This window comes from Myripristis murdjan, chromosome 16, assembly GCF_902150065.1.
Source record: "Myripristis murdjan chromosome 16, fMyrMur1.1, whole genome shotgun sequence".
Classification (NCBI taxonomy): Eukaryota; Metazoa; Chordata; class Actinopteri; order Holocentriformes; family Holocentridae; genus Myripristis; species Myripristis murdjan.
The window spans coordinates 16,535,645-16,551,865 of NC_043995.1; the positions used below are offsets into that span (position 1 = coordinate 16,535,645).

Here is a 16,221-nt window from a genome sequence, read left to right on the forward strand (position 1 = left end):
TGATGTTTCATTTCCCCATCATCTACTCTGGACTCCTGGAATTTTGTGTTGGCCTAAAGAGAGCATTGCCAATAAATAAATAAATAAATAAATAAATAAATAAATACAAGCAAACAAACAATGTAGGGCAATAAGTCTGAGCTGTCTAAAAATTAAATCAAATGGAGTTTACACCTTTAAGTATGAAGATGTGTGTGTGTGTGTGTGTGTGTGTGTGTGTGTGTGTGTGTGTGTGTGTGTGTGTGTGTAGAATATCTTCAATTTCAATTTCAACAGCACCCTCTCCTGTTGCAACGTGGAACAGAAAAGAAGCTGTGGCAGTGGCCTGAGAAATCCTAAAACACAACATCACCCACACATGAGGATTCCCCGAAGCAGTGGTTTGACCAACAGGGAGGACGCCTCTTCTGGACTTCTACAGCGGAGAGGAAATGGTTCAATACGTCACTTGGGATATTTGCAATAGATAAATAAATAAGGCCTAAAATTTTGCTGTCACCACCAAGAGCATACTTTGTCAGATTTATTAAACAAAGTGTGGGCTTATGTTGCTGATAGTGCCTGGCCACTGAGAGGCAGCAGTGTGTAGAAGGAGTCACCCCTGGGCACACCAGTGGTATTCACCAGCTGAAACAGTACTGCACCACTGAGGCTACTTTCATTAGTAATATGAATGCTGAATCATTAGTAAACATGTATACAGACAGTCAATACAAAGTCAATAAAACTGTTAAGCCCTCCACTCACTAAAATGAGAGTATCAGGTTATTTTCAGATTATTTGTCTATGAACAGGCGGTATTTCAGCGAGTTTGGGGGCAGAGGAAGGACGGAGAATTGACGTCAGCACTCAAAAGTGAAAGCCAATAGTAAGCCACAGCCACACAGATCTATCAGACCCCAGAGGACAGACAAAGCTACAGCAGCACAGGTATGAGGATCTTAACTTGCACTGATTTTCTGTTCCTCTTCTAAGCCTTTTAACCATGTAGTATCTGGCGCGTCTGTCGACTCACATCCAAATGGCTGCATAACTGGTCTTCGGTTTACTTTGTTTATACAGTTATTTAGTTTATCATAGTCCACACTAAATGTAAATGACAGAACTCTACTTTCTTCATTAGTTTTACAGTGTTTCAATGATTCTATTTTGAAGAAACCTTTGAAAGTTCAAACAAGGGATTTGGGTTTTTAAATTTTTCCTTTTTAATGCCCGTACACCAACATATGCGTCATTCTGACATAGGCGTTCATGTGGTGGTGTAGGTGTGAAGATAATAAAGGTCAAGTCTTCTATGTTGTTCTATGTTGGCCCACTGTGTCAAATAGTCTAAGTGATGTTGATCTGCCGGTAAAGTCAAATAAATGAGATGATGTCATGGTGTAAAAAAAAAAAAAAAAAAGGATCTACATTTTCAAAGTGAACATTTAAAGGAAAAAGTGTAATGTCTCACTTGTTTTCAGAGGGCTGTTGGCAACGCACGATGGCAGACAACAAACTGTTCATAGTTATCCTGCTTTCGCTCTATGGTAAGTAAGCCTTTGTGGCATTGTGTTTCTCTTTCTTTCTCACTCTGTCTCTCGCTCACTCCCACACACACACACACACACACACACACACACACACACATACACGCACACACACACACGCACACACACATGCATACACACACACACACACACACACACACACACACACACACACACACATCAGGGTGGTCTCTCACAGGAAAATGAAACCACATATATGTTGCAGCAGGCGGAAACCTAACTTCAGCTCCAACAGAGGTGTTGTTGCATGCCATGAACCACTGGATAGAAACAAAATATGAAATGACTGAGCACTTTCTTCCTCTTCTTTTTCTTATTCTCTTTCTCAGTCCAAGACTTGGTTAAAGGAGAGACAGGTATGTATAACAAACTGTGGACACAACCCTAAAATGAAGTTTTTACAGCAACTGGTGCACCATCTAGACACCAGCAAGGCAACCGCAGACATGATTAATCATCATTTCCAATCATCTCTTTTTTCTTCCATCCCACTTGTCTTTGCTGTCTGTCCCCTTACCAGACACCACGTCTTGTTACAGGATCGAGCCAGGGACAATGGCCGGCATCATCGCCGCAGACTTGGTGCTGACCGTTATCATCGTCATCGTCACCTATCTGTGTGCCAGCTCTCGGCGTCAGAGGAGAGAAAATGGTAGGGAAATAAGGCCATGGTGGGTGCTTTCACACAAGCAGCCATGTTGTCAGGGTGTCCATATCAGCCATGATGTGGGCTCCAGAGGAAGAGCTTGTATAAGGATCAGGCCTCTCAGAATTACATTTTTTTTAACCCGCTTTTACATGGCTAATTTTTGCCTCCCACATCACCAACATGTGTAATGTTGTAACACAGGTTGCCCTCCTTCATTACTGTATTTTACTGATTCTGCATCCCTGCTTATGTGTAACTGAGGTCTAGAGGGAAGCAGGAATCATCTATAGCATCGCTGTATTTGTGTTACCTCTCCCACATGTCTTTAGAGTGCTCTATTTAATAACTCCATGTAATTAATAACTGTCTCTCTCTTCTCATCCCTTCACAGCTGACAAGGTTTACATGAATGTCAGGGCAAACTGCAAGATTTAATCTACCAAGCATCCTTTGAAGATATTACAACACATTTTGTTTGCTTTCTGTAAAAACTATTTTTGAGCTGGGTATTTTTTTTTATTTTTATCAATGTACAAAATCTAAAAGATAAACTGATAAACCGATAAACTATTTTGTAATAAACTTTTTAGTTTTTGACCGAGTGCCTTGAACCTATTTTTTAATGTAATGAGGCAAAAATAGATTAGAATAGATCTACTTGATTCAGTCCCAAAGAAGCGTGAGATTGACTGAAACTGACAGAAAACAAATTGTGGTTTTTATGTCATTTAGTGCCCTATTTAAAAGCTTTGCTGAGCTACTTTAACATACAGAGCACAAAATGTTTTCCATTCTGCCCCAGTGTGGGCTTGTGCCTCTTCAGCTGCCTGCCTTGGGTGAAAAGTATAAGAAATACATATTTCATTTTGTACAATATAAATTAAAGATATGTAAATTCTATCTTTGAATAAAATCTTGCATGACAAACTCAAGTAGTCTGTAATCATTTGCAGGCAGGGCAGGGTCTACAGCCACCACACCACCATGCGCATGTACAATATGTCCAAATATTTTAAAAGACCTTCAATATTTAGTGTAAATATCCCAAGATCAAAAGCTGCATACGTGATGTGAGTGATTTTTAAATCCTGAATACAGTCCTCATGGCATGATTTTACGTAGATATTCTGAATTACTCCCCTCTGAATTGTTAAAACATAAATGTTAGTGTCACCATATGAGTCAATTCTGAGCCTCAACACAATGTTAAACAAGAAAAAAACCCTAAAAAACTAAAAAAAAAAAAAAAAAAATCAACTATAGCTAAATTAGGTCCAGTGGTCCCTCCTCACATTTTTGTTTGTTTTGTTTTGTTTCACTGTCAGGTGCATATATAATTATTTGCTTATTTTTGTGTTTTTTTTGTTTGTTGTTTTTTTTAATTGGTTGGGCACTTGATTGTCTTATGAATGTGGTGTTCACATGCTTGGTTTAGGGTCAGGGTTAGGATAGGTTACACTTGTCTTAATCCATTTTCATCATGCTGGTAGTTCAACACTATGACTAAGTGGTGAACTGACTATATCGTGTCGAGCTAATTGTGTGGTTAAACATCCGCCTGCCCTGTCAGTCAAACAAAGAGAAAGCATTGACCCAGGCCTCTCACTCCTCCCAGCCCACACACACACGCAGCCGTCTAGCCAGCCCTGTATCTCTGCATCACCCGTCTGATCTACCTCCTCTGTAGCACTGCGGTGATAGTCTATCTGGGTAGTCTAAGTCTGGGTAATTCCCTCTGGAATAGATGACTCTAGGTGCAGAGTTAGGGAGGCCAGCCGTGGGACTGAAAGGCTTGTAGCTGAACTGAACTACTGAACTGTCTCTTCCTTCTTCTGAGCTTCAAACAAATTTGGGAAGTACAGTAGTGTCAGGGGATTTGTGCATGGAATTTCCCTTTATGAATGTTCTCTCTCTCTCTCTCTCTCTCTCTCTCTCTCTATTAGGATATTTACGGCTTATAGGCAAACATTTTTTGTGGGGAAGAAATGAAATCTGATTAACATGTTTTTTTTTTTTAACTGTTTGATCACATTTTTAAATATTAGTAAACAGTCACCTCCCACACAACAACACTGAGGGTGCTGGTTTCATTTCCCTGACAGTTTAGACTTAAATTCAAATGAAACTGTGGTTAAACAAAGGCTCAGAGGCTCTTTAGCGGTGAGTACACCCAACTCGCTGCAATAAACCACAGGTCATAAGGAAATGGACTGCTGGTGATGTGATGATCTCTTCTATGTCAGCAGAAAATGGAGATGTGGTGAAACTGAATTCATAGCCTCTAATCTTGGCATCAGTAAGATCAGTTACTGTCAGTGATTAATACTCTGTAACAAAGTGAGATAAAGGCCTGAATCTCAGTCGGTCATCAGATCACAAGTGTTTTTACTGCAGGAGAGACCAGCAATGCTCATGTGAACATGACATTCAGGAGAAGAAACAGAAACACTGGCTTCCTCTTCTTGTGCTGTGCTATAGCTCTTCCTCTCCTCATAAGAACGTCACATGTTGACAACTATCACACCATCGGCAGAGTCTCATGTGGAAAATCCTCCCTCTGAAGAGGACCATCGCCGTTTGACCTTCCACCACCTACATTTATTTCCACCTCTACAAACCACAAATATTGAGGAGATGTCTGATGCCCTGTGTATCGTGGGTCCTCTATTCGGTGAGTGGTGTGTACTTGGTGGCATGAGTGACTGATACTAGTACAATGGTAAGTATGTGTAATTATTGTTGACTAATGTTTTATAAATTTTGTCTCTTTCAGGTTCTGCAGAAGGACAGCAAGGTAGTTGCTTTTCCTGCTCTCTTATGGTCTAGCAGGATTATTCGATTATGGTGTCAAGTATCTCTGTTTACATGTCCATCCCATGTTTTACACTGTCATTTCACAGAATGCGGCTCCTGTTACCAAATAGGAATGGGGTCCGTAGTGGCCATTATTGCCTGTGATATCATCTTGACGGTCCTCATCACCATCTCAGTGCTCTGCTTTGCAACTTTCCAGAAGAGAAGGAGAGAATGGGATCCTCATGAAGGTTGGGACTAGTGCATGTGTGTGTGTCTGCATCATTTTGTATGTGTATGTGTATGTGGTGTGGTGTGGTTGCATGGGGCTCATAGGAGATTGCTGAGAGAAGTCACTTCATTTTCTGTGATTCCAATTTTCAACAGGGAGAGGAAATGTACCATCAACAATGTCAAAGAAAATGACAACAGAGATCGCAGAATCTCCTTATCAGGTAGACCCATTTTATGATTCAGCGCTCAAAGACACTAAACAGGGCTGTGATCCTGTCTTGGGAGAATTTCTCTGCTAAAACTAAAGGCATTTGTATTTCCTAAACGAACTGGTTTCATCTATTTGTAGGAGTTACATGGAGTCCAGTCAGATGTGTACAGTGATCTTCAGCACTTAAGGCAATGAAACGATGGAATTAAAACAATGCCAGTGTTTTTGCAAAGTCTTGGTACCAGACCATCTTCGACACACATCCTGCTTTACCATCAGCTGGGCACGTGCACTGTATTCTACAGAACTGTAGGTGATAACATATGTGTGTTGTTCATGTAATGGAGTTGTATTTCATTTCAAGTCAAACTATGAATGTTACAGGTATAGTTCTCTGCATTATATTTCTCAAGTGTTGCCTTTTTTGTAAATCTTTATATGTAAACTTGAATATGTAACTGTATTTATCTCATTGTAAATTTAATGATTATATTATAACCTTGGGAGAAAAAATATTTTGCATAAATTCCTTCTTTTTATTCCTTGTGTGGTCAGTGCCATTTTGGGAAATGATTCTCACATTTGCACATTGCAGTGAGGCACTTAGTGACAATATGTACATCAATTGCAATTGTTTGCAACTGTTTGCAATATGTACACCAATTGTATCTATTGCAAACAAACAAACAAAAAAAGTACCAAAGTTAATACCCAAGGTGTACATGCAGAAAGATAAAGATTTTGGGGCATTAAAATTTGTCTTCTAAATTGTCACAGATAACATATCACTTTGTGTTTCTCCTCTCTGTGGTCATGTTAGAATTTCCACATACATGTTACTCTCACTATTACATGAATGCAAGGATTTGGAGAATAATTTTGATTTTTCATGTCTGTTTGTATAACGTGTCACTGCTTATGTTCCAAACACTGACACTGAGATTGCCTTCTCAGCTTAACATTATTAATAGTCTCCATGGCTAAAAAGCAGAAAGTCCCGAGAGATATTTTGATGCAGCCTGTCTGTTTCCTGTGAGTCAGTAAATGGCAGCTCCTGACTCACTGTGCACATCAGAGCTGTTAGCAACAAGTAATGAAATAAAATCTGAAGAAAAGAGAGAAAATCATTTGCTATACCAGAAGGATGACAACAAAGCAAATACTTGGAAACAGTTTAATTCTATTTTCATTTGAGCTTAGTCATCACATGAATCTTACATCTCATTTGTCTTAAAATTGCGAATACATAAACATATCAGGGAGCTGTTTCCTTAGTCAGGTTGAGTGGATAGAGAGATGCAGGTAAACATCATAAGGAGAGGAAGCATATGATCTTCTGGAAGGTTCTGGTGCTACAGGGCTCTGGGGGGCACTAAAGGACAAAGGAACAAGGAAGGAAGGACAAGGAAGAGAGAGAAAGAGGCATGAAAGATTTTTCCAAAAGGCCAATTATGGCTACAGAGCACATTAAAATTAGGCTACATTATATACCAACAACAAACAAATTGTGAGCTTACCTGCTGGATACATCTCAATGCTGGTGAATTCTCTAGTTTCTATGGGGAAATTAAGATGAATTGTTCAGACTTTCATTGATCCAAGCTTAACACTCGGATTAATTCGACACAGAATCAAGTCTTACCGTCATAGTCCACGTCTCTGCTGTTGCCAGCTGCAGGTCTACCATTGGCAACCTCGAAACTGTCCCGATCCAGCTGTTCTCTGCTCCAACCTGGGGCCAGCATACCATTCAGCCCATCAACCTGATGCAGAAGCTGATCTCCTCCAGGTCTTGCGTTTCTACGAACACTGATGCCTCGACCAGCATTTTCAGCCACTTGGACTCCACTTACTCTGATAGCTTGTTTTCTTGCTGATTTTCCTGCTTCCTGACCATCCAGCATCACTCCCTCCCCACTGCTGAGATCAGTGAGCTCACTGCTTGCTTGGTGTGTCCCCACCAGAACCAGTCCGCTGCTCAAATTACGCTCTGTGTCCACTGTGGCCTTTCGGCCTGATGGTGCCTTATTGTTCCCCACAGCATTAGGCATCACGTTCTCGTGGCTGTCAAGGTCTTTGAACGCATCTGGGAAGAAAAAAAGCTCATTGTTTCTATGTTTTGTTTCAGTCACTGCCCAGAGTTAATCTTTCTTTGCTGCAGGGTGTTTTCAAGCTACAACAACAGCATCTAAATCCACATCTTCTTCAATTGTCACTTCTTTGATTTTCTCTTCCACTGTTATTAAGAGACATTGTGCACACAAATCAGGCTATATCTGTAAGGCTGTATTTTTCTGAGTCACATAATTCTTATCCCATACTAATACCACACTACTGGGATCGTGTGGTATTAGTATGGGATACTAATACCATACTAATAGTTCCTTAGTTATGTCACTTTATAAAAAAAGAATGTCTTACTCTAAAGTGTCTGGTAGTCATTTTCCTCTGTGAAGAGAGGATTAGGACATACTGATAAGTCTATGACTGTATGTTATAGTATTAATGTAGGCTATTGTACCTCTGCTCTCACCACCAAGGTTTTTCTCAGATAGCGCTGGGTCTGAAACAGAAAGAAACCATTTACATCTGTATAAGATCCATTTGAAACATACAAGAGCACATAACTCACATACCTGTGAACCCATTGCTGTAACCACTCTCTGTAGATTTTGAGATATCTGTGAATGAACAAGACGGTGGGTGAGTTTGACAGAGATCAAGGCCAGTGCTTTTAATCCACCACTTGCTTTACCCTGTTAAATTACCAGTCTAATGGTATAATTACTTACATAATTCCATGCCAATCTGTATTCTCTGCATGTTTACATCAATAGGGGAAAATCTAAAATGTACCTTCTGAATTTTCCTCTAGCCCAGGTTTAGTTGAAGGGTTCTGTGCTGTGGAAAAGAGGCAATATGTAGTGATTCACTGAAATCATGGTGTATGTTAAATTGCTTACTTTTACATAAAAATTTACCTGAACAATAAAATAACATAGAGGTGATGGCTTTCAAATTCTGCTTTTGTTCCCCTCTGGTTTGACTTGGCTCTTTTGTCTGTGGTCTGTATTTGAGGATCCAAAACTACTTTCAGGATCTGGTTAAATGTTAAGCTTTTTTTTTTTTTTTTTTTTTTTTTTGACAGGGCATAAATTGACCCACCAGTTTTAATAATATGTGTATGTAGTCACAGCTGATAATCTGACAATCTGACAATACCTGTGAAATTTCCAGGAGTGGTCTTTTCCGTAGGAGCCATCCCAAGTGCATCTATAACAGTAATAAAAGGCCATGAGAGACAATAATGTTTGCAATATTTTGCATGTAGGGCTACATACTGCAACATAAAAAAAACCTGATATAAAGACTTACCACTGAGGAAGCTTAAAACACTTTCTCTTTGTTCTTGAAAAGAAAAGCATAGAAAATATGTTATTCCCAGTGTGGTATTCAAAAAAAAAAAAAAAAAAAAGAATGACAGTGCTTTATAGCCTGCAAAGTAAGTCTGTGCATCCTATTAGATATAGCATGGTTTCTCTTCAGATTGGTTTACCTTTTAATGGAGTTGTCAGCACAACAGCTGCAAATCCAACAAGTAACAGACTACACTGGAAGCTGAAAGAGATTAAACAAAAACAAACAAACAAACAAACAAACAAAACAATAGTGTTAAGATTGTACTGAGAAATATTTTTTATATTGTGTCTCATATCATCATTTTGTTCTCTAGGAAATAAAATTAAGTTTCAGTGACTACAGTTTGAAGTGAGAAAAAGATATGATTCAGCATATGAAAACTTACAGCTTCATTGTTGACTTTGGTCCCCAGCAACATGCACTGCATGGCAACACGAGCGCAGCCGGGGGTTTATATACAGCTGCTTTTTCAACTCTAGAAGGCCCGGTCCATGCTAATGATAGCTTCTGACAATATTCATCAGATTGAGTTGCAGTCACAGACTATTTCTGTGAGGTTAACAGTGCATGACTTTGGGAATCCTCTACAAATGAGAAGGTAGATGGCCAATGATTACTCACCCAAATCCCACCACAAAGGCTTATTCATAATATCGCTTCAGTTTGAAAACAGATGTCTTCAATAGTGGAAAGGCACAAGAATGGAATAGTGTTTGTCTCTATTGTGTGCTGATTGTATAGGTGGTTGGTCATTTAGAGAAAATGCCCCTGGGTTTCCCTGTGTTGGGAAATGATGCTTTTTAATGATGGCATAGAGCGTGCATTGTTTTCTGTTACCATTTCACTATTGTTCACCCATCCAGCGTATGCCTATGTCCCCTTAAACACACACCTTTTCAAATAGATCCTGCAGGACATTGTAGAAATCTCTCCTTGAAGAGATGTGTTTCAATACAAAACTCCAGAGTCTTGACCAGACTGTCATGTTTGCTGTATCTTAGGTCAAAGTGTTGGTATTAAACCGGTGGTTTCCAAATACTGTCTCTGTCCTAAAAACTATTCCAGGAAGTTTCGAGCAAAATGAGGAAGAAATTAATTTGACTGTGTGGCTCATCTCACTCCATGTAGGATCCATGTTTCGTAACGTCACTTTCACTCTCACTCTCACCAGTGTTGTAATCTTCTCACTTACAGTAGAACGCACTAAAATATAACTGTAGCCTACACAAAAATATTTCAGAAAGGATTCACTGAGGCACAGTCTCACTAATTATAGCAGGGTTCTTCTTAGTTCCCTCATATTGAAAAGTCTAGGATCCCCTACAGCAGGAAACAAGCAAAATGAGGAGTGAATTTTGAATGATTGGATGGACCAACGATTAAAAGGAGGGAAGTGACCCAAATAAATGGTGTAAACACATGAAAGAATGAAAACAAATGCAGCGTCAGTATTGTGTAAAGTTTCTCCTTCGAGTAGACCTGTTGGTGGCAGCAAGAGCTGTGGTCTCTCTATGAAGAAGAAAAAAGAAGAGCGCCCTCTGCAGGCAAGGCTGTTTGCACTAAGCTCTTGATCCCAAGCATCGCCATATTGACGTCCCAACAACGTTGAGAGGTAATATAAATTGGGTTATTTAACCATGAATCCACATGTGTTTGGGAGTCTTGTTGACTGTTTTACAAACAGGGTAATGCGGGAACCACCTAACATAACTGGGCTGTCGTACTGCTTTTCGATAACAGTGTTTTTAGGATGTTTTCTCAAGGCGTTGTCAGGCAGTTGCCTCGCCAGGCTGCAAGCTATTCACTCCCTTAGCTTGTTAGCCTAGCACTTCTTGGCTTTTGGAAAGCAATTCCTCGAATCCTATAATGTAGCGTCATATTATTAATACCCACCATGGCGTTTGTTTGACAATTTCGACGTGGACTGTTGCTTTTTTTCGACCATAGCCTCGTAATATGGCCGCGAGTTAGCTCGCAATTGGTCTGTGACTTTCCACCCGGCTTTTCCCTCTGCTGTTGACGAGCTAATGCTAACTAGCTAGCATTCCGACCAAACGCCCGGTTTGCCTGATAGCTAGCTAGCTCTACTACACTTGTGTAGGCCTTGAGCCACATAGGGTCTGTGCCTACACTAATAGTTTACATTTGAGTGCCAAGTATCAAGCAGGTTAATTGCCGATAAGAGAACGAGGGTAAATGTTTTGCACCACACAGGCCGTTTGGCGCACAGACATAACTCATGCAACAAACTAGCTAGTTCCTCTTAGCTAACAGAATTTGCTCCTGTTGGCTTAATTGGCAGTAATTGTCCTCATCAACGTTTATTTTCTGTTTTTTTGTATTTACAGGAGATATTGCCTTGGTGTAGACCCCAGTGATGACTGCATTGAACCCTGTACCTCCTGATTAGACTGGTTGGATGCCCCGTTTTAGCATTCAGGTTTCTCAACTTCTTACAACACCATGCTCAAACACAGCAACAGATTTTGCAGAGCAGATGCATCCGTGCTGCACTAAGTGCTTTTTTTTTTTTTTTTTTTTTTTTTAATTTTAAACATTTGTCTTTGGTGCCACTTGTGCCACAGTTTCACTCTGTGTCATTGTTTTCCCCCATCTTCGCAACATTTGACTTTCCATTTTAAGCATTTTAATGACACCGTCAGCAAGAGCAACTTCAAGTGACCACAACAGTGAAAAACTTTAATTTCCTAAGTCACGTGTTTGTTTTTGATGAGTTAATTTGCATTTCTCAGTACTATGTATAATGTTGACTTAATGCAAATGACTAAACTGTTGTAGGCCCTAATTCTGTCTGTTCCCTGTTTGTATGCCCATATAGTTTTCTTACCATAAAGGCGTCTCAGCTACTCCTGTTCAAACTCATCTGTCACAATCATCCTGGAGGGAACCTCCAAGGTATTATCTGTTGATCAATTAGGCTACCTTGTCTTAGCTAACATTGTAATTATAGTTTTTAAGTGTTCTGAATTGCACTTAATGCTACATATGTATGAACAGCACTCACAATGATCATAAGTCACACATTTTGAAATGCCCTCTGTAATTTTAAATGTTTATGTTTTTGTTTTTTGTCATTGTCTTGTCTTTTTTAGGAGATTTAGAGAAGATCTTGTGTAGAATATGTCTGGCCCTGTTCCAAGCCGCTCTCGAGTTTACCCTGATGTAAACACACAGAGGCCTCGGGAATATTGGGACTATGAGTCCCATGTTGTTGAATGGGGGTAAGACAAATGGGAATCTTTGTCTGGTGCTTTAGTTATGTTGTATTTGCTTTACCTTTTGGTCAAAGACAGCTCAACAGTGTTAATAATGGCTTTTTGCCTTTTAGGAACCAAGACGACTACCAGCTAGTCAGAAAACTAGGCAGAGGCAAATATAGTGAAGTCTTTGAAGCCATAAACATCACAAACAATGAAAAAGTCGTCGTCAAAATACTGAAGGTACGTAAATAATTAAATATCCCAATTGTGAAGTTGTACATTATGCTTTTTTTTAACAGATTAATTAGAACACATCAAGGGTAGGGACAAACACAAAACATTACTAGTCACTTCTGTGATCTCACAAGAATGCTTCTGTCCACAGCCGGTGAAAAAAAAGAAAATCAAAAGAGAAATAAAGATCCTGGAGAACCTGAGAGGTGGTCCAAACATCATCTCACTCTTAGATATTGTCAAGGATCCTGTGGTAATTTAACCTTCCTTTTTGCATTTATCACCACGTAACAGTCATGGAAATAATTCTGTTATACGGAGCTACATATGAACACATCTTTCTCTGATTTTTCCTTTTAGTCCCGAACCCCTGCTCTTGTTTTTGAGCATGTCAACAATACGGACTTTAAAGTAAGGATGAATGCATTCTTTTTTTTTTTTTTTTTTTTTGTAAATCACATAGCAGATAATTGAATACCAAAGATAAGTCTAGTAGTGCATGTCCTAAACATATTTCTCTATTTATTTTGCAGCAACTGTATCAAACCCTGTCTGATTTTGACATTCGGTTTTATATGTATGAAATCTTGAAGGTAAGAAAGTTTTTGATGCTTATTTGGTATGCATGCTCTGTTTGAATATGTTGATCTGCAGTCGTGAAATATTTGCTAGAAACATTTCCACAAAGTTCTGGTTGGTATCAGTTCCACATTCAGAGAAATGTGTGTTAATACTCACCTTTACTCTAAGATGTTTTTTTTTTTTCCCTCCTCACTTGGTCAGGCTCTTGATTATTGCCACAGTATGGGGATTATGCACAGAGATGTTAAGCCACACAATGTAATGATTGACCACGAACACAGAAAGGTAAAGTATCGCACACTGTCCACTTTTTCACCTGTCATGCCTGCACTGACACTGGCTCATTTCAATCTATTAACCACACTCGGCTCCAATTTTTCTCACCTTTTAGCTCCGCCTGATTGACTGGGGCTTGGCAGAGTTCTATCACCCAAACCAGGAATACAATGTGAGAGTGGCGTCCAGGTACTTCAAAGGACCTGAACTGCTGGTGGACTACCAGGTGAGGACAACATACTGTTCTTCTACAGCTCAGGTTACACCAGTCCAGAACTGGGTGGTCAAAATGTAACCAGAGTCTGTGTTTTTAAGTGAGAGTTTATTTGTTCAAAATTGAAGTCATAGAGCAGGATAATAGCTTTCCACCTCTATACTTTTGATAGATGTATGACTACAGCTTGGACATGTGGAGTTTGGGATGCATGCTGGCCAGCATGATCTTCAGAAAGGAGCCCTTCTTTCACGGACATGACAACTACGATCAGGTATGACGAATAAGGTCAAACATGAGTTACATTTTATTTTCTCACTTTCAATGAAAAGTGGCAACTGTTGCTGCCATGGTAACCAACCTCCTGCAAACAGCAAACTTAAATGTCTGATACTGCTCCTCCCTTCACCTATAATATTGACGTAACCAATGGGAGCACTGACAGCCTCACATTTTAAGCACTCCCCTGCTTCCCACTCATAGTTTTATGAAATCACACCTGGTACACGACAAGTACTGCCACATTCTTCACCTAACAGTTACGCTTCCAAAACATTTTACCCCATGGGGGATGTCATTCATCTCTTTTTGCCCATCCCACAGTATAACATGCACTGTATTGCAGGCTTGTTTTGTAAAGCCCTGTGACACTCCTGAAACAATGATACTTTTCTATTGATTTGATCATCACAAACTGGAGCTAAGATAAGTTAAGTGAAGGTAATTGAAGAATTTGTTGTGAACAACAGACACAATTATACACAAAATCAGGCTTATCTAACCATTATCAAATTCTGTGTGAACATGGCAGATGGCTACAGGCAATGAAATATGAGCTACGGGTTAACAATAGGATTCTCATTGTCAGCTGATTCAGTTTCAGTTATTTAACAGACCATAAATGCAAAGCAAAATCTCTGACTCCTGAATCTGTTGATGCTGAGTTAAACCTACTCTGATGGTTTTAAAGTGATTTTTAATTTTTTTTTCTTTGCCTCTTCTATAGAGCTCCTCTGCATCACAATAATGCATGCACTACTGTGTCTGGCTGTCTGAGTTAAGACCCCACCAGCCCTACTATGTAGCTGGCTATAATGCCACAAAACACAATATAATTCATACACTTAAACTTAGAAAAGTGGCACCTCTTATGATTTCACAGATACATATATTTAATCTATTTGTTTTGTTCTTTTAACCCTAAATCACAGCTTGTGCGAATCGCAAAAGTCCTTGGCACTGAGGACCTGTACGACTACATCGACAAGTACAACATTGAACTAGATCCACGGTTCAATGACATTCTCGGAAGGTAAGAAGATGGGATACTCCTTGACCTCCATAAAATATTATTAAAAATTTTCTTACTAATCGGATACCCTGCATTCTATCCTCATTACTGATTTTATCTTCAGACACTCCCGTAAAAGGTGGGAGAGATTCGTGCACAGTGAGAACCAGCACCTGGTCAGCACAGAGGCTCTGGACTTCCTGGACAAATTACTGCGCTATGACCATCAAGCCCGCCTCACAGCTAGAGAGGCCATGGATCATCCCTACTTCTGTAAGATGGCCTTTTCTCACTTATATGCCCTTGTGCTCGTCTCCTATATATTGCGTGGGTTTATTGCTCTAACCAAATCTAAGTATACAAAGGCATGTGGATGGACTGTGTCACCATATCTCCTTGGTTTACAAGGTGCTCAAATGCATTTCTATTCTCAGATCCCATCGTCAAAGATCAGGGAAGGGGGGCCACTCCCGGAGGAATGGCTGCCAGCTCAACACCAGTCAGCTCCTCTAGTATGATGGCTGGTAAGTTCCTTGCGTTGTATTAATGAGCATGTTTAGCCCATTTGTGTCTGGAAAGAAAACGTTTAATAAAAGAAAACATTTTATCTGTGATTTAAGACGGTGATGGCATGTAAATAAGAACATTTTGACGTGATGAGTGAATCTTCTGTCACCTCCAGGTATCACCTCAATGTCCTCCTCACAGCCACTGGCTAACATTGCTGGATCACCTGTCATCTCTGCCCCCAACACTCTGGCCACACAAGTCCCAGCAGCCACCGGGGCTCAACCCTGAAGCCACCTCCTCACCTATGTCTGTGTGTGCTCATGGCCATGTCCTGCCGAGCTCTCAGCTAAAGGCCAAGGCCATGGCTCCCCTTTTTTTTATGTTGAACTACAGAGAAGATTTAAATTGATTTTCACGTTATATTTTGACATCTGGACTTGACAGAAATGTATTGTTGCACCTGTCAGGATTATTAGAATTAATTTGGGTGTGTTATTTCACAATGCCAGTGTCTAGAAATTCTAATAAGATGTAGACATGAAGAGAATGGATAATAAAATTTATTTTGTATGTTCCAAATATACAGTCTTGCTTGAAACTGTTTGTTGGGGGATCCTGCTGTTGTATTACACTGTGAACCTTTACACGACTTCACAAAACAAGTCAGGAGTCTGGTGTACCCCACTTAACAGTGCTCGATGGTTGCACACATTATGTGCAGGAGTTGTTGGTGTTTTGAAGTTGTTAGATGCTATCATTCTTTAATTGGACTTTTGTAGATATTCTACAGTTACTGTCAGGTTGCATGCACCCAATGCTGAGTATCACAGGGTCAATAGTTTGCCAATTTTATGTTACTTTCACCTCTGTATGTGTACGTATGTGTTCATGTTTGTTTTTTATGAAGTCTCTTACACATGATTTTGATTACATAGACAATTTTGTAACTTTTTGTTTTATGTTGGGAGGAGTCTCATCACTTGCAAAAAACAACTTCAGAAATAAACAATTTAAACAGGTCTTTCCGGCCACTACA

General features: G+C 39.8%; 4 protein-coding genes across 7 annotated transcripts; 3 read left to right on the forward strand and 1 right to left on the reverse strand.

Moving 5' to 3' along the window:
* Positions 1-876: 876 nt before the first annotated feature.
* Positions 877-3,029, forward strand: hcst (hematopoietic cell signal transducer). The gene is made up of 5 exons (XM_030072655.1): positions 877-930; positions 1,464-1,529; positions 1,880-1,906; positions 2,071-2,202; positions 2,591-3,029. The coding sequence occupies exons 2-5, from the start codon at positions 1,484-1,486 to the stop codon at positions 2,632-2,634; spliced, it is 249 nt and encodes an 82-aa protein (XP_029928515.1). The 5' UTR covers positions 877-930; positions 1,464-1,483; the 3' UTR covers positions 2,635-3,029.
* Positions 3,030-4,712: 1,683 nt separating this feature from the next.
* tyrobp (transmembrane immune signaling adaptor TYROBP) lies at positions 4,713-5,878 on the forward strand. The gene is made up of 5 exons (XM_030072670.1): positions 4,713-4,870; positions 4,973-4,993; positions 5,100-5,243; positions 5,380-5,447; positions 5,576-5,878. The coding sequence occupies exons 1-5, from the start codon at positions 4,834-4,836 to the stop codon at positions 5,630-5,632; spliced, it is 327 nt and encodes a 108-aa protein (XP_029928530.1). The 5' UTR covers positions 4,713-4,833; the 3' UTR covers positions 5,633-5,878.
* A 777-nt stretch (positions 5,879-6,655) lies between these two features.
* On the reverse strand, positions 6,656-11,075 carry LOC115373887 (uncharacterized). 3 transcript variants are annotated; one of them, XM_030072514.1, is made up of 10 exons: positions 10,751-11,075; positions 8,994-9,055; positions 8,813-8,845; positions 8,660-8,710; positions 8,294-8,338; positions 8,074-8,118; positions 7,959-8,000; positions 7,080-7,523; positions 6,955-6,993; positions 6,656-6,809 (listed from the first exon to the last, which is right to left on the reverse strand). In XM_030072514.1, exons 4-10 carry the CDS (start codon positions 8,697-8,699, stop codon positions 6,790-6,792), a joined length of 675 nt encoding a protein of 224 aa, XP_029928374.1. In that variant the 5' UTR covers positions 8,700-8,710; positions 8,813-8,845; positions 8,994-9,055; positions 10,751-11,075; the 3' UTR covers positions 6,656-6,789. The 3 variants fall into 3 exon arrangements, with proteins under 3 accessions (XP_029928374.1, XP_029928373.1, XP_029928375.1); XM_030072513.1 differs by lacking the exon at positions 10,751-11,075 and adding an exon at positions 9,750-9,827; XM_030072515.1 differs by lacking the exons at positions 8,660-8,710; positions 8,813-8,845; positions 8,994-9,055; positions 10,751-11,075 and adding an exon at positions 8,419-8,461.
* Positions 10,347-16,221, forward strand: LOC115373886 (casein kinase II subunit alpha-like). Of its 2 annotated transcripts, none has more exons than XM_030072511.1 (15): positions 10,347-10,469; positions 11,206-11,297; positions 11,697-11,773; positions 11,971-12,099; positions 12,207-12,318; positions 12,464-12,565; positions 12,673-12,723; positions 12,846-12,905; positions 13,096-13,179; positions 13,286-13,396; positions 13,557-13,658; positions 14,596-14,696; positions 14,800-14,948; positions 15,110-15,199; positions 15,358-16,221. In XM_030072511.1, the coding sequence occupies exons 4-15, from the start codon at positions 11,999-12,001 to the stop codon at positions 15,471-15,473; spliced, it is 1,179 nt and encodes a 392-aa protein (XP_029928371.1). In that variant the 5' UTR covers positions 10,347-10,469; positions 11,206-11,297; positions 11,697-11,773; positions 11,971-11,998; the 3' UTR covers positions 15,474-16,221. The 2 variants fall into 2 exon arrangements, with proteins under 2 accessions (XP_029928371.1, XP_029928372.1); XM_030072512.1 differs by lacking the exon at positions 10,347-10,469 and adding an exon at positions 10,935-11,049.

Coding starts and splice junctions, on each gene's coding strand:
- LOC115373886 (XM_030072511.1), top strand. CDS start 11,999: ATGTCTGGCCCTGTTCCAAGCCGCTCTCGAGTTTACCCTGATGTAAAC. Junction 12,906..13,095: donor ATATGTATGAAATCTTGAAG/GTAAGAAAGTTT, acceptor TCACTTGGTCAG/GCTCTTGATTATTGCCACAG. Junction 13,397..13,556: donor AACTGCTGGTGGACTACCAG/GTGAGGACAACA, acceptor TACTTTTGATAG/ATGTATGACTACAGCTTGGA.
- hcst (XM_030072655.1), top strand. CDS start 1,484: ATGGCAGACAACAAACTGTTCATAGTTATCCTGCTTTCGCTCTATG. Junction 1,530..1,879: donor TATCCTGCTTTCGCTCTATG/GTAAGTAAGCCT, acceptor TCTCTTTCTCAG/TCCAAGACTTGGTTAAAGGA. Junction 1,907..2,070: donor CTTGGTTAAAGGAGAGACAG/GTATGTATAACA, acceptor TCCCCTTACCAG/ACACCACGTCTTGTTACAGG.
- tyrobp (XM_030072670.1), top strand. CDS start 4,834: ATGTCTGATGCCCTGTGTATCGTGGGTCCTCTATTCG. Junction 4,994..5,099: donor TTCTGCAGAAGGACAGCAAG/GTAGTTGCTTTT, acceptor GTCATTTCACAG/AATGCGGCTCCTGTTACCAA. Junction 5,244..5,379: donor AGAATGGGATCCTCATGAAG/GTTGGGACTAGT, acceptor AATTTTCAACAG/GGAGAGGAAATGTACCATCA.
- LOC115373887 (XM_030072513.1), bottom strand. CDS start 9,775: ATGTCCTGCAGGATCTATTTGAAAAG. Junction 8,846..8,993: donor GCTGACAACTCCATTAAAAG/GTAAACCAATCT, acceptor TTTCTTTTCAAG/AACAAAGAGAAAGTGTTTTA. Junction 6,994..7,079: donor CAGAGACGTGGACTATGACG/GTAAGACTTGAT, acceptor ATTTCCCCATAG/AAACTAGAGAATTCACCAGC.